Raw genomic sequence first — 24,465 nt, 5'->3', positions numbered from 1 at the left:
GAAAGTTGTAAATAATTACTTTAATTAACGTTTTATTACGTTTTCTTGGACTAATTACTAATCTAGTCCACTTGAGGAGTCCATTAACATATTTAACACATTTTCCTTTCATTTTATCAAATTAGATACTTTCATTCATTTTGGACTAAAATACCCTAACTTGGCACGACCTCCTCTCATTTTCATTTCTTTCAAATTCTTACAACAAAATTGAATAATTCAACTCAATATGTAAACATATTCATAAATTATTCATGTAAGTATTTTTTTTTTCATTTTACATACACATTATTCAAGCACGTAGTTGGTTAGTTGAATGTTTTCTCGTTGCACCCATCCTTTCCAGTTTCTTCCATTTTTGTTGCATTGGTAGTTGCTCTTGTCGCATTTGCGACAGAAGCAACTGTCGTGGCAGATGCGACAGGAGCAATTTTGTCTCGCAAATGCAACAAACGTTGTCACAAATACCATAACTTTCGTCGCAAATGCGACAGAAGCAACTATTGATGCAATAAAAATGGAGGAAATTGGAAATGACGGTTCAATGAAGGAGATTGAGAAGAGAATGAAAGAGGGAAAATGAAATGAAGAGAGGAATAAAGAAAACGTTTGAGAGTCTGAGGAACAATGTGGATTGAAATAAGAATATTCTTATCCAAAGTGGATAAAAATATTTAGATCTACAAGATGAAAGGTAAGATGAAAGAAAAGTGTATCAAATGTATTAATATACCCTTCAAAATGGGCTAGATAGTAATTAGCTTTTTTTTTTTTTTTTCTTAAGAAACGTTTTATTATGTTAATAATGAAAATAATATATTAAAAAACGATAAAGTATAAATTTGTCTTTAGTATTTTTTGCAAAATGTAATTTTCAACCTTTCTACTCATGCCATAACATTGTTGTTTTAGAAATGAAGCTTTAATTGAAAGAGAGAGTCATCTAAAGGATGTCCCAGTAATTGGATTCTTCACAAAATCAACTTCTTGCTCTTTCGCCTGTGCTGGCGATTAGAGAAGTAGAGTTCCATAGAATAATTATTGTTGAGGCCTTTGCCTATTTCCACTTCCAAAGTGCACCTCCTCCCGCTAATTCCAATGGCCGCTACAATTCTCTTCGCCCAAAGCCGTTTCTCAGCTGGTACTACTTTTTTTCCCAAATTTTCTTTTCATTTTATATACATGGTTTATGTTTAATTTGGATTGTTGAGTTCACTAAACTGATTCCAGATTAATATTTGCATTTGTTGACTGTAATTTGGGGTTTAAGATATGTGTGTTCTCAATTGATTAGCCTATTTTAGTTTTATAGTTATTTTTCAAGCAGTTTCAGTTTCCAATATGAGCAGTTGATTCTTTAGGAATTAAGATGTTCTGCAAGGATACTGCATATCGGGGTCAAAAGCACCCATAGTCATTATTTCTGCCTGACGAAGTCAGCCGATTCCGTTACAATGTAAATATTATGAACGACATATTCAAAACATTACATCATTCATCGAAAATTTCAATTACTTTTATAGCAAATTTGCAATTCGACAATGATTTTCACATTTTTTAATTTGAAAATATGTATCGAAGAAATCAGATATGACCGCTAACATTTGACTTCCTTTGGTTTGAAAAAGTACATATTACAGTACTAAGCAGCACAACACCAATTCCTTTTCTTTAGTTTTTCTAAGTTCAGACGCACTGGTTATTGCTGATATGGCCGGCAAACTAATGCACACGGTTCAGTACGATAGTTATGGCTTTGGAGCAGCTGGTTTAAAGGTTCCTGTTTTATTTTGTGGCTTTGCAGCATCGTTATATATTTCCAATTCTTTTTTTTTTCGTTCCGTTTTGATTTTTAGGTCAAATGTGTTTATAAATGTTCAGATTAACACTTGATTAGGGGATTTTACAAGTTCTTGGGTTGCAATTTTGGATATATGATATTTGATAATAGGTCTAGTAAGTAGTTTGGAATTATGGGACAAAAAATGATCCTTAAAATTGTCACTTTGGGTTTCCCATTTAACCATTTGCTGATTAATGTGTTGTTTTATAGCAAAATTAATTGATCTCATTCAATTCTCAATCCACAGAAGAAAAAAAGTGCCCCTATTCTGCTTTTTATTGGGCTATGCCTTTTTGTGACCAGCAGTAACTTTTCTACTTGCAGTAACTGATTAATCATTTGTATACTTACTGCTTGTTACAGCATGTTGAAGTCCCAATCCCCACTCCAAAGAAAGATGAGATTTTGGTGAAGGTAGAAGCAACTAGTCTAAATACAGCTGATTGGCAAATTCAAAAGGGAATGGTGCGACCTATCATTCCTCATAGATTCCCCTACATTCCTGGTAATTGAATTTTCTTCTTGATTAGTTTTGTAAAACGCAACAAAATTCTAATTCATTTGGTTTTGATTTCCTCGTGAAAGTTTTGATTACTTGTTTTGTCCTAAAACAGGTTAGTCCCTATATATTCACATGAATATATATATATATATATATATATAGCGTGTATGTGTGTGTGTTTTGTATATTTTGTATTCATATGTAAGCATGAAATTAGACATTATTCATTCATTTGGTCCTTCAAAAACTTGCAGAAAAAGCATGTGATTGCTAAATATGGCATCTGAAAAGTTTAACTGTTGAGGTGTTTCCTAAGACTAGACCTGAATTTAATTTCATTGCTAAGAGATCAATGTATTTATGTGATTGGATTGTGAACTTGACCAGACAATAGCTAAGAAAGTTAACCAAGAAGAAGCTTAGTAAGTCAACCAGAAAGGAAGTTGCACAGGTGGTTGAAAGAATTGTTAGCAACTGTTGGCTCTTAACTTGAGCTGCTGAAGATATTAGTTTTTTGGCAATTAGTTACAGGTTATAGTACGTTGTGGTTGTAGATTTTTTATCTCAGTTGATTTGCATTGAGAGTTTGTGTTCTCTTAAATAGAGATTACATGATCTAAAAATACAGCTAAATAATATTTGAAAGCTAGAAAATATTATCAAATCTAAATACAGATATGCACTAACTAAGTACAGGATATTAAGCTAACAGATTTACAAAATCAGATTTGGTTAGTCTTGACCAAGACGTCCCTTATCATCCCCGCTCAAGTTGACGGGGGAAGACCTTCAACTTGTTCCGTAATTCAAGAAATCTGGATTTTGACAGTGACTTGGTAAAAATATCGGCTGTCTGATCAATAGTCGATATGTATGATACCTTAAGCTCTTTATGTGCAACCTTGTCACGAACAAAATGGAAGTCGATTTCCAAATGTTTAGAGCGATCGTGAAAAATTGGATTGGCCGTGAGATATGTTGCACTAAGATTGTCACACCATAACACAAGTGATTTGTTTGAGTAATATCCAATTTCAGTTAACAGCATACGAAGCCATAGAACTTCTGACGCAAGTGAAGCAAGAGCCCGATATTCTGCTTCGGTTGAAGACCGTGACACAGTCCTTTGTTTTCTAGACCTCCATGAGACAAGGTTTGGTCCTATATAAACCGCATAACCGGATGTTGATTTGCGATCGTCTAAATCACCACCCCAATCTGCATCACTAAATCCTGAAATGTCCATAGAACGACTCTGATGAAAAGTAAGCCCATCCATTGTAGTCGAATGTAAGTAGCGTAAAATACGCTTAACTGCTTTCCAATGATCAAGAGTGGGGTTGTGCATAAATTGGCTAACACGATTGACTGCAAAGCTGATATCTGGACGGGTTATGGTAGCATATTGAAGTCCCCCAACAATGCTACGATATAAACTTGGATCATCAAAAGGTTCACCGCTGTCAACCGTAGGTTTGCTCGAAGTACATGAAGGAGTCGATATGCCCTTGGCACCAAGCATTTGTGATCGTGTGAGAAGATCTGTGATATATTTTTGCTGATTGAGGTGCAATGTAGTGTCTGTCCAACTGTGAGACATTTATGCCACATACGGGGTGCCTGCTTTAGACCGTATAGGCTTTTCTTCAATTTACACACATGTGAGGGAAATTGAGGATGTATAACTCCAGGGGGCTGCTCCATAAAAATTATTTCATCAATGGTACCGTGAAGAAAGGCATTTGATACGTCCAACTGACGTATATTCCATCCGTTTGAAACCGCAATTGATAAAATAACACGAATTGTCGTCGGTTTAATTACTGGGCTGAATGTTTGCTCAAATTCGAGACCGGGGCGTTGATGAAACCCCTTAGCTACTAACCGAGCTTTGTAACGATCAACAGAACCATCGGCATTTAATTTGGTTCGAAATACCCAGCGACAACCAATGATATTTGTGGCATTAGAACAAGGCACCAATTCCCAAGTACCATTTTCAATCAATGCATTATATTCTGTACTCATAGCTTCACGCCACTCGGACTTATGTAACGCGAGTGTCCTGTTTGAGAGCGAGTGACCATTTTGCGAGTTTTTGTAACGGGTTGTGCTGCTGATGGGGCTGATGTGTTTGTAGAGTTCGTGTTTAGAGTATTGGGGGCTGCTGGCTGTGTAGAGGGTGCTGCATATTGAGACAAATCCTCAACATGAAAAGCTGAATTTCTGGGCAGTGGTAATGAATGTGGGGCTGCTGTGATTGTGCGCAAAAATTGCTCATGTGGTACAAATGGTAGAACATCTTGGATTGAGGTTGGTGCATTTTGAGGATTGGTTGATGTGTTTGTATTTGGTAAATGTGATGTTGCAGGTGGAATTCCAACAAATGGCTCCTTAACTGATGAAAAGGTAATAGTGGAACAAGAATTCAACCGATTGCTTACGGACTTTGAGCGAGCTTCACATTCTAACTCTGAATAGGGAAACTCCTGTTCATTAAACACAACATGACGTGAGATAAAGACTTTATCAGTAATTAAATCAAAACACTTATAACCTTTATGAACTCTGTTATAGCCAAGAAAGATGCATTTTCTAGAACGTGGAATTAATTTGTGAGAATTATAAGGACGCAACCACGGATAGCATAAACACCCAAAGGGTCTAAACATATGATAATCAGGCATTTGTTGGAACAATTTATCATTCGGAGTGTGATAGTCAAGACTAGCAACGGGTAAACGATTGATGACATACATAGCACAATCAAAAGCGTATGTCCAAAATGAATTGGGTAATTTAGCATGATTTAGCAGGGATAGTCCTGTTTCAACAACATATCGATGTTTACGTTAATAAACATAAATGCAGATCGTGAACTGAGGGAAGGGGGAAAAAAAATCAGGGTTGTTAGACCTCAAGAGGCTCTGATACCATGTAGATTTTTTATCTCAGTTAATTTGCATTGAGAGTTTGTGTTCTCTTAAATAGAGATTACATGATCTAAAAATACAGCTAAATAATATTTGAAAGCTAAAAAATATTATCTAATCTAAATACAGATATGCACTAACTAAGTACAGGATATTAAAATAACAGATTTACAAAATCAGATTTGGTTAGTCTTGACCAAGACGTCCCTTATCAGTGGTAAACGCGGTTGAAGGGTTTTTGCCGAACTCTCTTATTCCCATTTCCTCTCCTCTTATCTTACTTTTCTTCTAGGATCCTCTTACGATTATTTTTCTCTCATCTGCCAAACATGATGTCAGCTTCTAGTCATGAATGTTAAGATTCTTGGAATCTTATGCTGATCTTTTAGTTATGGTTACAAAACATGAGCATGCATGCACATGAATATATTGTTGATATTCTAATTCAATATGGAGTTCAATAAGATTTTCTCCTGTTGGTTTATTTGCTGATATATATTAAGTTTATGTTTTCTCTCTTGAAACAGGTACTGATGTTGCAGGAGAGGTCATAGATATTGGACCAGGAGTAAAAGACTTCAAATCTGGCGATAAAGTTGTGACTAAGCTTGATCTTCTTGTAAGTACTCAATCGCTGTTTTTTCTTGTCACCTTGCCTTGTCACCACTTAAGTTTATTCTTGGTGATGTTCCCCTGGCTGATTTTAAGTTATTGAAAGCACAAATAATTACATGGGAATTGTCCACATGTTGAGTAACTGTGGATGAAAACTTAGGAGCTGAATGTGGATGAGGAGAAATTTGATTCCTGAGGAAGGGTGAGATATAGGAATTATCATGTTTCTTATAATTGAAAGCACAAACATGCAGAAAAAATTGACAAGGCAATTTATCATGGATCACAGTCAAGTATTTATATTACAGCCAAAAAATATTTGTCTTAGAATCTGTCATGCTTGGGTATCAATATTCATGGATTGCAAAATGAGTTATCATTTTTCCGCTCTAGTCCTCCGAAAAAGTAAGTTATTAGCTGATTCTTCTTTGTATGAGTTCTCAGCTTCAATCAAACAGGGGATGCATATGCTTAATTGCATCATTCAATTTTCCCTTCTAGATTAGCAATTACATTAAATGTTGGGGTTTTGATTTCAGGAATCCAATCATTTCAAAAATTAATTTGCTTGGTGCCCTCTTTGTAGATCCTGTAAATCACGAAGCTCTGTGTACTAAGAGAATGGGATTTTAGTAGGATTTTTGCATATTTATTGATACGTTTGCTCAGATAGTTGATCATACATCCTTCGGTAATCTTGTGTGACATTATTCTTTTTCCTACACGTTTAAAGGGTTTGACCCCTATAGAGAATTGATATTCTCACACAAGATATTTCATGGAGTAACGTTGAATATGGGTCTTTTACTCTTTCATTATTTCTCATGGTGCTTTCATTAATCATATAAACCAAGGATATAATGATTTAACCAATGGAATCATAAATTGTATTTCTCTTTCTGTTCCAGCAGCTTTAGATAAACCTGAAAGAACAATTGTTGCAAGGTATAGTTTAATGCTTGTTATTCATATAGTAACATTAATTTCTTCTAAGTTACTCATGTAATACTACTAACAGAGCGGAGGTGGACTAGCTGAGTTTGCAGTTGCTAAGGAGAGTATAACAGTTCCTCGGCCACCTGAAGTTTCTGCTGCTGAAGGGTCAGCATTACTTGTTGCTGGTCTAACTGCACATCAGGCTCTTACTGGGCCTGCCGAGGTCAAACTTGACGGAAGTGGTAAACAGACAAACATTCTGATCACTGCTGCCTCAGGTGGTGTGGGTCACTTTGCAGTTCAGCTAGCAAAGCTCGGAAACACACATGTCACAGCCACTTGTGGAGCCCGGAATATTGAATTAGTGAAAAGTTTAGGGGCTGATGAGGTTCTTGACTACAAGACTCCAGAGGGAGCAGCTCTGAAGAGCCCATCTGGTCGGAAGTATGATGTAGTTATCCACTGTGCTACTGGGATTCCTTGGAGTACTTTCGAACCTAATTTGAGCGAGAATGGGAAGGTTGTAGATCTCACTCCAAATGCTAGTTCATTCTTGACTTTTGCTGTAAAGAAACTTACCTTCTCTAAGAAGCAGTTAGTTCCAATGAACATGTCGGCCAAGCGTGAGAACCTGGCATATCTTGTTGATCTGGTTAAGGAAGGGAAGGTTAAGGTAGTTATCGATTCAAAGCATCCGTTGAGCAAGGCTGAAGATGCTTGGGCTAAATGTATAGATGGCCACGCTACCGGCAAGATTGTTGTGGAACCTTAGATGCACAAAACATTGCCCTTGAACTGGTAATATCTTCACAGTATATAATTCTAAGGTGTGTTGAATTATGTGTATTATTTTGCTATTGCTTATATTTTTGTCTTCAAATTTCTGTAAATTATGAAAGCCTATATCCTTTGTTTGCTTTGTAAATCTGGCTAATGTCTGTTCCCTAATGTATTACTGAAATTGAATAAAGGAAATAATTTTATGAGCTAATAATATTAATATATTATATGTTCCATGTTGCTTCATTTCCTCTCTACATGTTAATTATGATGGATGTGGATTAGCTGTATTTGCAGTGGCTAAGGAGACCTTAACGTAGCAAGGAGTTGATCTCCAGAAACAAAATACAAAGTCAAACATTTTCTTTTCTTTTTTTATGTTGGATAAGACAAAAGAAAATGAAGTAACTTAATTTAACTTAACTGCTTAAAAAACATTATTTTTCTGAGTTTTCTAGAAATCTTGCAACGAAGTCAACTGATTCCGTTCCCAATGCAAATAATATAAACGACATATTCAAAAGTTTCATCATCCATCATCATAATTTCAATTATTTTTATAGCCAATTTGCAATTAGAAAGTGATTTTTTTATACATCTGTTAATTTGAATATGTATTGAAGAAATTAAAACATGACATCTTACATTTGACTTCCTTAAATAAAGGAAGCTAAATATTCAATAATTAATACATTAACTAACTATACCATCTTAAAATATGATTTTGCGTGAGGCTGTCTAATTGGTTTTCACATGGTAGCATGAAAACAGTCACCTTAAAGCACACAGCTCCTAATACTCTATAGTTTCTCTAACTTCAGACGCCCTCGCTTCTCCTTGATATGGCCACCGCGGGCAAACTAATGCAGGCGGTTCAATATGATAGTTATGGCGGTGGAGCAGCTGGTTTAAAGGTCAGGTCATCGTTGTTTTAAATTTCCCTTTTTTTTTAGTTATTTGCTGATTCATCATGTTGATTCGATATATGTGTAATTTACTTACAGCATGTTGAAGTTGCAGTCCCCAGTCCAAAGAAAGATGAGATTCTGGTGAAAGTAGAAGCAACTAGTCTAAATCCAATTGATTGGAAAATTCAGAAGGGCACCGTGCGCCCTATCTTACCTTGTAGATTCCCCTATGTTCCTGGTAACTCTATTTTCTTGTTTATTGCTTTCCTAAAACTTATTAAAATGCTCATTCACTTGGCTTTCTGTTCCTCTTAAATTGGTGGTTACATGTCTGATCCTGAATGGAAACTCCTCTTCAATAAAATTTTCCCGTTTCTGGTTCGGAAAACGTGGGCCCGGAACCCAGTACGACATGTTTCTGGGTGTTTTCAGTACATACTGAATATAGGAACCCAGTACAACCAATTACAGAGGAAGTTGTCTCTCTGATTAAAGAGGTGAGAGGAAGTTGCACATGATCAAACACTTGATAGATGATTAAGGTAATAAATCAGCTTGGCGAGACTGTTGGGCTAAGATACCGAACCGTTAGGCGAAAAAAGTGAGGACGTTGCACACAGTGGTTGAAAGAATTGTAAGAAACTGTTGGGCCCTAATTTTGGGTGCTGAAGATATTAGTTTTTTTGGCAATTAGGTACATGTTATAGTATATCTGCAAGGTAGAATAGAGTGTGATAAACTTGGTTGAAGGGTTTTGAATCTCTCTTATTCCAATTTTCTCTTCTTCTATCTTGCTTCTTCTATGTAAAATCTTGTTTCTCTGATGCAACAGGTACTGATGTGTCAGGAGAGGTCGTAGATGTTGGAGTAGGAGTCAAAAAATTTAAAATCGGTGATAAAGTTTTGGCTAATCTTAACCCTTTTGTAAGTAATCTACCATTGCTTTGTTATTGTTAACTTGCCTTGTCACTACTTATGTAATACTACATACAGGGCGGAGGTGGACTAGCCGAGTTTGCTGTGACTAAGGAGAGCCTAGCAGTTTCTAGGCCACCCGAGGTTTCTGCTGTCGAAGGAGCAGCATTACCTGTTGCAGGTCTAAGTGCCTATCAGGTTCTTACCGAGTCTGCTGGGATCAAACTCGACGGAAGTGGCAAACATGTCAATGTTCTAATCACTGCTGCCTCTGGTGGTGTCGGTCACATAGCAGTTCAGCTAGCAAAGCTCGGAAACACACACGTAACAGCAACTTGTGGAGCCCGAAATCTTGAATTAGTGAAAAGTTTAGGGGCTGATGAGGTTCTTGACTACAAGAGTCCAGAAGGAGCAGCTTTGAAGAGCCCATCCGGTCGTAAGTATGATGTAGTTATTCACTGTACTACTGGCATTCGTTGGAGTACTTTCGAGCCTAATTTGAGCGAGAACGGGAAGGTGATAGATCTTACTCCAAATGCAAGTGCCTTCTTGACTTCCATTGTGAAGAAACTAACCTTCTCCAAGAAGAAGTTAGTTCCGCTGCTTATGAGCGCGAAGCACGAGAACATGACATATCTTGCTAATCTGGTTAAGGAAGGGAAGTTGAAGGTAGTTATCGACTCGAAGCATCCGTTGAGCAAGGCTGAAGATGCTTGGGCTAAATGTATGGATGGGCATGCTACTGGGAAGATTGTCGTGGAGGCTTAGACATTATACATATGCTTGGTGTTTGAGCTATGTAGGTTCAAAGGTGTGTGGCATTATGAAGCTTAGATTCTTTGTTTGTTTTGTAACTCTTGCCTTATGTTTGTTCCTTACTGCATTACTAATCAAATTAAATAAACAACATAGTTTGCATGCTAGTTTTACTAATAACCTTTACTCTCACAATGTATATCTACATTCAGTTTTCTCTCTTTTCGTTATTAAATTACTTAGTAAACTTTGCAATTTAACAATACAATCCATAACACACTCATCATGAATTAATTGATTTTACTTTAAAATAGAAAGCAATAAAATTTATCTTAAATTTTACAGACGGGTCTTCTAAACTGGACCAATTATATAATCGGGTTAGTTACATCAAACTCACCATTACTTAAAAAATTACAAATATCTCATAGGAGTGTAATTTATTCTAAATTTATAGGATTACTAAATCCAGGGGCGGAACCAGGGGGGTTGGGGGGCAGGCTCGAGCCCCGGTCGGCCGCCCGAGAATTAAGAAATTTCTTTTTTTTTAGTAATGGTGTCTGATAATATTTTGGAGAGAATTATATTGACTCTATGTAGTATTATTTCAATGTTTAAATGTAAATTAGATGGTTAAGGATGTTTATATCTATTTGAGAGGTTATGTGTTCGACTCTCTTCAATCTCATTTTCTTTTTAATTTTCTATTAGTTCAATGTTAGTTTCTAAAAAAAATGATAACATTTTTATAGTTTTAATGCGTTGTGGTTCCGCCACCGACTAAATTCATAGTGTATGTGTCACGGAATACACATCTCTTAAATATAGTGTATGCGGCATGATGTGTGAAGAATGTATCTCAACCTATTCTCCAATTCATAATTCTTCTGTCGCCATATACATCCAATAAATAAAATTAAGTTGTTGATTTTGGAGGAATAACTAGAATTATCGTTGGTTCCAGGGATGATGGATAAATAGCAAGGGATGCGGTGGCGGTGGAAACTTGAAAGTGGAAAGAGTTAATGGTTTGGATTCAATTTTGCCATAGTGGGAAATGGTGAAATAATAAATTTTAAAATATTTCCAAATCATTTTGTGGAAGTGTGACAAAAGGAAAATAGAAATATGAGTTTTTGTTTATATAAACATAGCAAATTAATTTATTGATAAGAAATAGAAAACATTATCATTAATAATAAATTTTGTCACGTAATTTCCTCAACATTTAATCTACGCTTATCTATACTATATATAATTACGGAAGCAGAGAGAAATAAGAAGAAGTGTTTTAGAGGTCTTTTTGATGAGTTGTCAACGTAATAAAAAATCAGATTAAAAATATTTAATTAATTAAAAATAACAAATTTATATTTATAATATATTAAATAATTACTAGCCTATTAATTAAAATAATAAAAGAAAGCAAGAGTTACGGGAAGATGAAAAAACACAAAGCAAAGGAAATCCAAAAATCACAAATAAACTTCTATATAAAGCATGATAGATAGTATTCTACCATTATATTCATTGGTCACGATAGATAGTATTATATTTCTGAAGGTAAATATTCGATTTTTTTTCATATATTATAGTTATTTTGTTCTCAATTATGTTGTTGTTTTATTTTTATTAAACAATAGTTGTTATAGTTTCATCTTTCAGATTCATTTGTGTTGTTACCCAAGTTCTATACCTCTCGCTATCTTATCCATGTTTTCTTTTTTATTTGTCTTTTTTTTTCCAAACTGATAGCTTCAATTGAAGAAATCCGACAGAAATAGAAGATGCATGAACAACTAAAATCGGAAAACACAAAAGTGTCAAAAATTACAAGAAATTCTTATGTTTCTCAAGGTAATTATTCGATTTTTTTTCCATATGTTGTAGTTATTTTTGTTCTCAATTGTGTTGTTGTTTTCTTTTTTATTAAACAATAGTTGTTATAGTTTCATTTTTCAGAAATGAAATTCCATTTCTGTCGTTACCCAGGTTCCATACCTCTCGCTACCTTATCCATGTTTTCTTTTTTATTTGTCTTTTTTTTTTTCAAAATGACTAAAATAAAGATTTTGTAAATTTGTATTCTTTTTTAGTATATGTTGCTAGGTGTTATCGTTTCGATTGCTAACTCTTAACTAAAATTTAGATTTTCGGCTTTATATGAACTCAATTTTTGGTTTTCTCAATTGTGTTGTTGTTTTATTTTTATTAAACAATTATTGTTATAGTTTCATCTTTCAGAGATGAAATTCCATTTCTGTCGTTATCCAGATTCCATACCTCTCGCTACCTTATCCATGTTTTCTTTTTTATTTATTTATTTTTCAAAATGACTAAAATAAAGGTTTTGTATATTTGCATTCTTTTTTAGTATATGTTCCTAGGTATTATCATTTTGATTGTTAACTCTAACTAAAATTTAGATTTTCGGCTTTTTATGAACTCAATTTTTAGTTTTAATTGAAGTTAGATTAATTTTTCTAATTCAGAACATGTTGAAATCCACTCATTTTTTTAGTTTGAGTTTAGCTAATTGATATGGATTGTATTTTTTATTTTTATGCATTTTGGTACAAATAGATATAAAGTTTCACACGATAGTTGTTCATTGAAGTTTGAGACATATTAAATAAAATATTAAAGAGATATTGGAATATTATACTTACAATGAAGTTTATTTCAATATAAATTATGTTATATTATTATTATTATTATCAAGAAGTTATTTTTTCCAATTTTCTAGACAATGAGATTGTAAGCGTCTAATACACTTGATAAGATGTTTATTCTTGAAGAATGTGGATTATGCTAGATACGAATTCAAAATCAAGGTAAATAAAAATAAATTTTGACGCTCAAAATCCTAAAAATGTACATTAATTATGGATATTGAGATAATTGCTTTTGCAACATTGGCTTATATAATTTTTAACTATTATATTATGGCTCGTACAAAATTGTTAGTATTTCAAGAGTTTTTAACAGATGAAAATAAAATATGATCATAGGATAAATTATTGAAAAATATTAATTAAGAAAATATTATTATTTGAATCTCTTCAAATTCTCAAATGTTGAGCATAATGATCCTAATTAATATAATTAATTTCACATATTAATTATAAAATGTTTTTTTTGTACTGAGTGGTTACAATTGCGATTTAATTCTATTTAACTAAAATTAATTTATGGACTTAATACTTCATTAAGAAAAAATAAAATGTTTAATTAATGGGCAAAAAATATTTTCACTCCCCTCTTTATACGCTTATGTCTCGACATTCTCTCTTATTTAAAAAAAAAAAAAACCCGAGAGGAAGATGGTTCTCTCCTAATTATCTTTTCCGTCCCTTCATTTTTTTTCAATTCTTTTGTTTGTTTTTCTTACTTACAAAATTCAAGAATATATAATTATTAGAAAATATTAATGAAGTCAAATAAGTGATAGCTACGAGTATGGCTGATATTCTATATAGTGAAAGAATGAAGAACAAATTGATCGAATGTCTTGATGAGATATTACGAGATGAAAATAGGAGAAATCATCATCTTAAACTGATTCAATTAGATATATAGGGTTATTGTAGCAGAATGAATAATTTAATTCGAATACTTGGTGATCATGAAATTCCATCAACCAAAATAATTATCATCAAGATGAATTTGTGACTAATTCTTACGAATTTTATTTTTTTATATGTAACATTGATAACATTGAGATATTATCCTAAGGACCAAAAAGGATATTCACCTAGAGAACGCCGCGTATTAATCCCCAAAGGAGATCCGGATGGCGGATCTCCACAATCCCACTCAAAGAGATCCGCTGGCGAACCTATAAGGCGGATCTCCTCATCTACTTGATTCGTCACTGTAACAGCTAAAGCCGACTCGGCCATAAAGGCCATTAATGAGCTATCAATTAGCTAAACCGCCAGTTTAAGGATAACTTATGACCGCCATTAATGGAGCATTAATGGAGACTTTCTGGTTGCCAAAGGTTACGACTTTCAAGCTATATATAGCCTACATCCTTAGGCTATCACGGTACACTTACTGATTCTCCACTTTTGTGCTTACAGTTTATTCTCAGAAATATTACTGACTTTGGCATCGGAGTGTCCCCGGCCGATCCCAACGGCGCCTCACAGGGAAGTGCTCCGATCAAGGATTTTTCCACAAGTTATCAAACATATTGCATTGATAAAGTTTCTTCATATGCAACATTAGAAAAGTATTGATTGTAATAATTTATAGAATAATATATTGATGTTGCTTCCATTTTAACATAGATTGCAATTCTTTTGTATCATAGATATAATATTTAATTTTAATGAGATAAGGTGCAAAAATACCCCTAACGTTGACAAACAGGAACAATTTTACCCCTAACGTCTAAAATGGTACAATTTTACCCTTAAGGTTGACAAGCTAGTCCAATTTTAGACATTACTAACATAATTTTTTCCTCAGTTAAATATTATGTGATCTTATGTACAAGTGTATGCCATGTCATTAGCTCTGTTGGAAAAATTAAAAAACACAAATCCCATAATCACGTTCTTTGGAATATGAAAAGACACTAACTCTAGTTGAATCAAATGGATTCCTCATCACGATTAAAATCACTAAAGCAAGAGACAACTCAATGGAAAAAAATGAAAAATCCTGGAATATCAAATCCAATCCCTAACCCGTAGCTTTTCTCAAGTCCGTCTGTTCTTCACTTTGATTTTCACTTATATTTTCCAGAATCATTGGTTTTGCTCGACTTCAGCACAATAAAATCAAAAAGTGGCTTGGTGAGTGCTTTCTATCTCCTCTTTTTAGCTCTGAACTTAATTTTTATTTCTGTATGTGTTCTTTTTTTTTTTATTAGAGTGTGATATAAATTTTGGGGATTTCTTATCATTCTGTTTAATTTTCACAGTTCACTAATTCAATAACTTTGTAAAAATGTTTTTGAAGCTTTTGTAATACGACTTTTGTGATTTTCAATTTTTTCTAGATTTAGAGATTAAACCATTATTTAGAACACTTTGTTACAAGTGAAGTTATGATTATTTAATTTTTTTGTTTTGCTATGGAATCATATCATAGTTATGCATTCTAGATTAATAGCAGTGGATTGACTAGTATGACATAAAATACATTTTCAGGATGACAACTTATTGTGATTTACATCTGCACTTTGGTGGCAAGTGGCTATTAGTGCCTGAAAGACACTACATTGGTGGTAAAGTAGATATTCAAGTGAAGTTTGACATAGATTTCCTCAGTTACAAGGACATAAAAGACAAATACAATGATGATTTGGGGTGTAAGGACATTCAACATCTATATTACTTAGAGATGGGGAAGTCTTTTACTGATGGGCATTAATTGAAGGTGATAAAGACATAAGATTAATTATGGGTCATGTTACGGCTGGCAAAGGAATTGAAGTGCATATTTACCCATTAGAGGTGAATGAGAAAAGCATAGAAACTATCAGTTATGTGCAATCAAACTCTCAGTATAGAATGGGTGATGGGATTACTGAGATGTTCACACAATCAAGTGCAGCTCCTTGGTTAGAAGAATTGAATGAAATTGAAGCAAGTCAAGTGGATGAAAATATTGAAATCCATACTCTGCATTTTGTTGAGATAAGGGAAGCATATGAAGGACAATATACTAGTGAGGGGTTTGAGGGCAGTGATGAAAGTGATGATAATGAAGAAGGTGATACTAGTGAGGAGAATGAAGGCGATGATAGTGAAGAATGTGAGGGTATGGAAACTCTAAAGGCAAATGAAGAAGTTATTAAAAGGCAGATGTTAAATAAGAAATTGACCTTCGAACTTGGCCAAACCTTTGCAAATGCTAAGGCATTTCGATTGGCTGTCTCCAAATATTCAATTCAAGAAGGATGTCCATTGAATGTGATCAAGAGTGATAAATCTAGAGTAAGGTACCATTGTGAACCTTCTTGTCCCTTTAAATTGTATGATGTTAAAGGTTGTGATCGTGATGGCTTGGTGGTTAGGGGTGAGCATCGGTTCGGTTCGGTTACTAACCGAACCGAACTGTCGGTTAACCGAACCAAAATTTGCTCTATTTTCATAACCGAACCGAATCAAATAAGTTTGGTAACCGAATTTGATTTAACCGAAAATTTTCGGTTCGGTTCGGTTACTGACCGAATAACCGAAAACTCAAAATATTTAATTTTTTTGTACATCTTTATTTAATTAGTTTTCAAATAATATACTTATACAAAAGTTACAATTGAATAAATTAAAGGCTACTAAACCAAAATCTATATATACAAAGATAAAAGTGTATTTTTTAGGGTTAGACTTTTTATTTATATATATATAAAGATAAAATTATATTTTTTATATGTATATATGAAGTTCGGTTCGGTTATCGGTTACACCGATATTTTTTTTCAATAACCGAACCGATAACCAATTACCAAATTAAGCTAAAATTAAAACCGAACCGAACCAGAATGTTAAAATAATCGAACCAAACTAAGATTTCGGTTCGGTTATCGGTTACCGGTTATTTTGCTCACCCCTATTGGTGGTAAGGACATTTGTCCCAAGTCATAATTGCACTCGACAATATACTAATCCCAGAGTTAATGCATTGTTTTTAGCTGAATATTTTAAGGAAAAAATTAGGGGGAAACCTAAGTATTCAATTAGAGATATGAAGGATCATGCGAAGGAAACATTAGAGTTAAAAGTGACACTTAGCATGTGCAAAAGAGCTAGGAGGGTGATCATTGAAGAGTTGGATGGGGGATACAAGGAAGAGTACTCATGTTTGGAAGCATATGTGAATGAGTTGAGTATAACTAATCCTGGTAGCACATTTGATTTACAATTTTCAAAAGAAGGAATCAGAGTTGGCAAACGAATATTCTATAGATTATATTTATGTTTTAGTGCATGTAAGAAAGGATTGATAGATGGATGCAGACCAATAATTGGCCTTGATGGTTGTTTTTTGAAAGATATTTGTAAAGGGCAACTACTGGTAGCTGTAGGGCATGCTGCAATGGATCAAATATACCCAATAGCATGGGCTGTAGTCGAAAAAGAGACCAAGGTAAATTGGGAATGGTTCTTATCTCACTTGAGAGAAGATCTTAATCTTCAAAGTGGGGATGATATAACACTGATGTCTGATATGCAGAAGGTTAGTCATTGTACATAATTTAATTTATGACCTTATTTACGTGTATTACTGATTTGTTTTAAATTACCTATAATATTGATTCTTACTGACCAAAATTTGTATTGCTTGGTTTCTTAAAGTAATTCATGTAAATGGTATATGTTTTCTATGTTTATAGGGATTGCTCCCTGCTGTAAGTATGTTGCTTCCAAACGCAGAACATAGATGGTGTGCAAGACATGTGTCTTATCCAATTGGGGAATCAAGTTTAGAGGACTAGAACTGGAGAAACACTTTTGGAGTTGTGCATGGAGTACATATGAAGAGGAGTTCAAAGATAACTTGAAGACCATGGCAGAGGTTAATAAAAAAAGCAGCAGAATACTTGTTGAAGTATCCTCCTCAATATTGGTGTAGAGCTTATTTCACTGATAGGTCCAAATATCCAATGGTCGATAATAATATGATGGAAAGCTTCAACGGTTGGATTCTAGAACAAAGATCAAGACCAATTTTGAGGATGTTAGAAGAAATGAGGGTGATGACTATGAACAGGTTGCACGAAAATGAAAAAAAGGCTGCAAGTTGGAGTGGTGACTATTCACCAACTAGTATGGAAGAATTCATGCTAAATCATTCAATAGCCAGATATTGCAGGGTTGAGTTTAATGGGGAGAAAGGGTATGAAGTTACAAATGGGATTGATAGGCACCGTGTGATTTTACTTGAGAGAAAATGCACATGTAGGGCATGGCAATTGAGTGGAATACCCTGCCCTCATGCCATATGTGCTATGTATCATGCTAAAATAGATCCTGTTAAGCAAATAGATAGGTATTATTCTAAATTGAGATACATGATGACATACAAGCACAAGATACATGTTAGACAAGGTGCCGAACGGCCTCGCCCGGGCGGACCGGGAGGTGGACACCTCATGGCGACGTAAGCGGTGATTGGCGCCGAAAGCAACCAATCGTGGAATCAAGCTGCTCGGCAGGACCGGAGCTCGGAGTATGGAAGAGTCGCCACCCACGAATGGGAAAATGAACACCGATCCCTTGCGGGAGACCGGTGAGGGTTCGGGAAACTTAGGTACGAGCCGAGAAGGCTAGCTCCTTTCCGGAGAAAGGCTACTAGGCACCCCGACATCGCCCGGTTATGAACCACCGGCCTCCTACTCAGCGTGTTAGGCGATAACGGACTAATCGCATATTTCTTTAAGTTTAAAATTCATTTGAAACCTTTTCTTTCTCGCTTTGAAAACCGTTTTGAGCATGTTATTCGAAAGCTATTTTAGTAAAGAATCACCCATTTTGCATAAATTTAAAGTATATAGGAGAGAGAGGGGGAGAAGAAAGAATTGATTTATTCACAGTGTGATTTTATGCTTAGACTATACACTAACTCTACGCTAATCTCATTCCCCAAAAACGAGTTTATTTACATGGTTCGTACCTTAATCACCGTTGGAACGATTTAGGTACATTTCAAAACCCCGTTAATGACGTTCACTCGAATCGCCGTTGGAACGACTCGAGCGTTTGAAAACGTTGAGCAAACATTTTTAATCTAAAAAAACGTGATTAAGCATACAAGTCAATTTATTTTGTACAAAACCATTTAGTTAGGAAAACAATTCAAAACTTCATTATCTATAATGAAAACGATTTTAATTACAAGGTTCGCTTAATCTGTCGTTGGAACGAATTAAGGTTTCAACACGTGATATTTTAGAAACGATTTAAAAACAACAAGAAAACATTATTTACACTTTGGGAATATCTAGAAAAACTTTTAGTTTAAATAAGCAAATTAAACTCTCTTTTTGTGGTTTATTTTCCCCTTCTTCCACTCAATTAACCTCTAATCACAACAATTAAGAAATTTAGTCTAAATCAACCCAAAATATATTTATAGAATATATACATGTAGAAAACCTAAAAGGAGAATAAGTATACATATTTATACATATATACAAGGATGGTAGAAATAGTAATAATATATGTAGGTTAAATATATGGTAAGAAAAATAATAGTACATATATATATAAGTGAAAATAGAGATAATACTAATTAAAATACATTTTGATTTTGATTTAAGAAACAATGTAAAAATAGAGAATAAAATCCATAAATAAGAAAGTTAAATTCATCCCAAAATAGTTTTACTTAATAAATATATAGAAAATAACCCCCACCCTAAATAATGGCTAATATAACTCAAATAAACCAAAAACTATATATATGTACAAATATGTTACTTTACAAAACTAAATTGATGTAAATTAAGTTTAGAATATAAAGTAGATAGATAAATAATATGTAATTAATAGTTATATAACTCAAAATAATTTTCATAAATACATTACATAATTATACACATATATATATAAGGACCAAAAGTCTAAAAGTTGAGAAAGAGGGATCAAAACAGCATTTTTTACATTTCAGCAACTTTACCAACGGAAAATCCGTCGGTAAACAGCCTTTAGTGACAGAAAACGAAAAATTACAGAATCAGTCCAACACTTACCAGATTTATTCAAAAGCTTTAGATTAGATCTATTCTATCGTTTTGGGTCCCCGAACTACCAAAATTGGATCATAGTCTATAACGGAGATTCCTAAAACGATGTTTTATTTCAAAACGTTATATAGAAATATTTTCAAAAACTTATAATTACAGCATTTTTTAATCCCGAACTACCTTTGAATCGGATCACGGTTCGTATTGGGATATTAAAACGAGGTTTTTTATTTCAAAACAAAAACGAACTTTTATTTAATACGAGACAAAAATAAATAAATACGGGAAATTAAATAAGACGTGATAAATAAATAACTAAATAAATAAAAACTATATCCTAAAAAATAAAATAAGAAAATAAAGTAAATGAATAAATAAATGGAATAAATAAAACGAGTCTAGTCCTCGGATAATACCTCAAGATCGGTATTTGACGGCTGAAGTCGGTTGATTCCACGAGTTGCTTTTTTGTGTTTTTCGGGTTTTTTAGTAAAAATTTAACTTTTAGGAAATTCGGACTTTTTGAGAAAAAAAAATATTTTCCTCAAAAAAATTCACTTTCTCTCTCTAAAAATGTCTAGAGTGAGAAAGCTCTCCAAAATCCCTCCTCTTTCTCCAAATGCATGGGGATCCGTCCCTTATATAGGCGAGGATCCCCGGAAACTTTGGGCGACGCCCGATTAAAATTGGGCGTCGCCCAAAGGAAACTTGGTTGGGCGGACGCCCAACTTCTGTTGGGCGCGCGCCCAACAGATGTTGGGCGTTGGGCGTTCGCCCAGCGCAGGTTGGGCGTTCGCCCAACGGATGTTGGGCGTCCGCCCAACGGACGTTGGGCATTCGCCCCACCTACGTTGGGCGCTCGTCCCACGTCGTTGGGCGCCCGCCCAGAGGCTGTCGGGCGTGCGCGCCCAGCGGCCGTCGGACGTGCGTCCCGTGCTGTCGGGCGCGCGCACCCACCGGCCGTCGGGTGTGCGCCCCTCGCTGTCGGGCGTGCGTCCAACTGTCGTCGAGCGCGCACCGACTGCCGCTAGGCGCTCGCACCACGTCGCTGAGCACTCGCGAGCCGTCCACTCGACGATCGCAACTCCTACTGACCTCTCCTTTTTTTTATTATATTTTTTTTGCTTTAAAACTTCCGGAACCAACCGCTTCAACCATCTCGTTACAGGTTTTCATCACAGGTCCTCCGACTCGGTGTCTACAGTTGCCCCTACTTTCCTATTTTGTCAGTGATGTGTGTGTTTTGAAAACGTTTTTTGCTAACGCAACACATGCAATGTAAATATATTAAAGGAAAAGACACGTATAGAGTAGGAGGAAGAATACCTGATCTCTGTGCTCCGCGCTCCAGCTTCGTCTTCGATCCTCTCCGTCCTTGCCTTCGAATCGGCTGCCGGCGGACGTTTTTCTTAAGGATCCTAGCCTAAATCGACCGCGGGTAAACAGCTATTTCTAGCGAACCTAGTCTCTAAATCGATCGCGGGTAAAAATGGCTCAAAAGCAACCTCGGTCGTGGACCAAAGGTAAGAAGGCTCAAAAGCAACCTCGGTCGTGGACCGTAGGTAGGATGGCTCAAAAGCAACCTCGGTCGTGGACCGAAGGTAAGATGGCTCAAAAGCTACCTCGGTCGTGGACCGTAGGTAAGATGGCTCAAAAGCAACCTTGATCGTGGATCGAAGGTAAGATGGCTCAAAAGCAACCTCGGTCGTGGACCGTAGGTAAGATGGCTCAAAAGCTACCTCGGTCGTGGACCGTAGGTAAGATGGCCCAAAAGCAACCTCGATCGTGGACCGTAGGTAAGATGGCTCAAAAGCAACCTCGGTCGTGGACCGTAGGTAAGATGGCTCAAAAGCAACCTCGGTCGTGGACCGTAGGCAAGATGGCTCAAAAGCAAAAAAGGTTCTTTCTAGCGACCTGAATTCTAAAACACTGTCGTCGGTATTTTCACTGGAACTATTGTCTCGGGTATTTGAGTTGTTTGATAGGAACGCCCTTATCTTTTCGTCTGGAACACTTCAAACTAAGAATTATTTTTTTGTTGACTGTTGTCTGTATTTTGACTGGCGCCACTGTTCTGTAAAATTTTGACTATCATCTGGAGTCATATCATTGGGGTATTGGTCACCTCCTGGCAGAAATGCATGCTGAAACGGACTGCAAATCGGAGGTCTGTGCACCTGGTAATTAATTATTTGCTTTTTACCTTTATGTCACGTCGTACCTTTTTAACTATTTACGGGAATGTCATTCCCTTTTTCTATATAAGGTGGTGGGGTTTCATTTCAACCCCACACCTTCTCCCTCTTCTCTCTCTCTCTAGCTTTTATCTTTGAGCATTCTTGTGATGGATTCGGATAAATACGATGGCACGAAGGGCATGGAAGTGGGTTTTGCGAACTTGACGGGAGTGGCTCCCTTTCAGGACCCTGATTCTCATCTGAGCTGGACCCACATTAACCAGGTAAGTACCCTTCTGCTCTTTTATCCCTTGACTAGACTTCTAGGCTTTAAGGGCCCTACTTTGAACATGATTTGCATGCTAACCTCTAAGCCTGTTTAGAAGACCTTTAGTTAGAAAACGCGAATTTCTATGCACGTAAGCAATGCTTTATTTATTTTTTGAAAGAATTTGACCTATATGCATGTGAATAGTAAAAATACGAACAATGCATGTCAACAGTAAAAAAACGTGAATAGTACGTGAATAGTGAAAACGTGAATAGTGCACGTGAATAGTAAAAACATTGAATAATGCATGCTAACCACAAAGTAAAAACGTGAATAGTGCACGTGAATAGTAAAAATGTGAATAGTAAAACGTGAATAGTGCACGTGAATAGTAAAAACGTGAATAGTGAAAACGTGAACAACCAAATCAAATGCTTTCATCCGACGTTAAAATTGGATCAATCTCTTTGCCAACACGTGGGAGAGTGGAACACCAAAAAAATAATGAATTAATCAAATCTGATACAAACGACCCTAAGAACGAAATGTCACAAAATAACGGTCCTAATTGACAAAGGGCTCTAGGTTAGATTAAACATAACCGAAAGAATAACTAGGTTAACAAACCTTTATTAGACGTAAGCCTAGGAGCGAGATTTAAACTTACCCGTTCCGTTCTTTCCAGATCATAGGCATTTCCGGGACCACAGAGGATATCCATGCTTGGCATGCCTTGCTTAGCCTGGCGGCTAAAGCCCGGGTACAAGAGTTGGGCTTCGAGCCTTTTATCCTGGCGTTGCCTCGCGCCAATGGGGTATGCGACTGATTCGGCCTGCGCGCCTTGTGCGAGAGATGGGTGGACTCGACCCATACTTTTCACTTCTCATTCGGGGAGATGACGATCTCGCCCCGTGACTTCTCCTTGTTGACTGGGTTGCGAGGTAGCGGTATCTCGGTCCCCTCCTTCTTTGACATGGTGCGTCCCCGGGCCGACTACGCCGAGTTATCCGTTTTGATTGGACCTGGAGTCTACACGGGTGTGAAGGTCACCCCGGTGAAGTTCGTTACCACATCTGGACTATTGAGTCGCAGGGTTTTCTGTGACCGAGATGACACGGATCAGGCTACGCGCAGCTTCCTTTTGTATGCCTTGGGCGAGACGATCTTCCGCACTAAGAGCGGAACTATACACGCGGGTCTTATTCAGGCTTTCCGTGACCTGGATGTGGTATCGTCTTATGATTGGGCAGGAGCCGGCTTGGCTTTCCTATACAAGTTTTTGGATCTGACTTGCCGGAAGCGCAAGGATTTCGGTGGTTACACCTTTGCTCTCTTGGTACGTCGTTCATCCTTGGCTTGTCTCCTTATTCTTTTCGCGATTTCTGCTTTTGACATCCATTTTTACGAGCAGGTTTGGGCCTACGAGAGGAGGATTCTTCCGTGCACTCGCAGGAGAAGGCCACGCACGGTTAGGCTTCCACTTATGGCGAGGTGGAGTGACTTTGATTTGGAGGCCGAGGAGTGGCGGACAGTGACGCGATTCCTAGCATGGATCGACTCGCGGACCTTAGGACAAGTGAATACCTTCTAACTATTCTCGATTTTCATTCGATCACGCCTGACTCTTCTCTTTTCTCTTTTTTTTCAGATTCGATTTAGATGGGATGACTTCGACTTTGGTCCCGATTACGCTTACGTTACCCGCATCCTGGGGTAGCAGTGCGTACTTACAGGTCCCTGCGTGCGGGCATGGTACTTGGGCGACCGGGGCATCACCGGGGTTAGTGCCTCGCATTGGACACCTGGCGAGATCCCAGCGTCCATGTTTGCAGTGAGGACTATGCCTCTGTCAGACATTCATCGCGACTTGACCCGCCGATTTGCCCCTCGAGATGTGTGGGACCATGCAGGGGGTCGTATTCGCTATTTATCGACGCTGTTGACTCCGGTGGACCCTCCCGGGGTTGCGATGGACGTGGATCCCAGGACGGACGTGTTTTCAGCGGAGGCTATCGCTGCGGTTTTTGGTCGAGAGGAGATCCCGGTGAGTGCTTGACCCTTTTTCATTCTTTATTTACGAGGTGGTTAGGGATGCTTATTGTGTCTTCATATGCAGGAGGGTTCCT

The 24,465-nt window shown here is 36.5% G+C and overlaps 1 protein-coding gene and 1 pseudogene across 2 annotated transcripts; both read left to right on the top strand.

Moving 5' to 3' along the window:
- Nucleotides 1-877: 877 nt before the first annotated feature.
- Nucleotides 878-7,852, top strand: LOC136229787 (chloroplast envelope quinone oxidoreductase homolog). Of its 2 annotated transcripts, none has more exons than XM_066018676.1 (4): nt 878-1,141; nt 2,207-2,348; nt 5,806-5,897; nt 6,912-7,852. In XM_066018676.1, exons 2-4 carry the CDS (start codon nt 2,306-2,308, stop codon nt 7,599-7,601), a joined length of 825 nt encoding a protein of 274 aa, XP_065874748.1. In that variant the 5' UTR covers nt 878-1,141; nt 2,207-2,305; the 3' UTR covers nt 7,602-7,852. The 2 variants fall into 2 exon arrangements, with proteins under 2 accessions (XP_065874748.1, XP_065874747.1); XM_066018675.1 differs by lacking the exon at nt 878-1,141 and adding an exon at nt 1,482-1,776.
- LOC136229743 (chloroplast envelope quinone oxidoreductase homolog) lies at nt 7,523-10,477 on the top strand (annotated as a pseudogene).
- The last annotated feature ends 13,988 nt before the right edge of the window (nt 10,478-24,465 follow it).

Source organism: Euphorbia lathyris, chromosome 5, assembly GCF_963576675.1.
Source record: "Euphorbia lathyris chromosome 5, ddEupLath1.1, whole genome shotgun sequence".
Taxonomy (NCBI): Eukaryota; Viridiplantae; Streptophyta; class Magnoliopsida; order Malpighiales; family Euphorbiaceae; genus Euphorbia; species Euphorbia lathyris.
This window is presented reverse-complemented; position numbering and strand designations above follow the sequence as displayed.

Excerpts from the sequence above, each read along its gene's own strand:
- LOC136229787 (XM_066018675.1), top strand. The coding sequence starts at position 1,711 with ATGGCCGGCAAACTAATGCACACGGTTCAGTACGATAGTTATGGCTTT. Across the intron at positions 1,777-2,206 it reads TTGGAGCAGCTGGTTTAAAG|CATGTTGAAGTCCCAATCCC; the intron begins GTTCCTGTTTTA and ends TGCTTGTTACAG. Across the intron at positions 5,898-6,911 it reads TGACTAAGCTTGATCTTCTT|AGCGGAGGTGGACTAGCTGA; the intron begins GTAAGTACTCAA and ends TACTACTAACAG.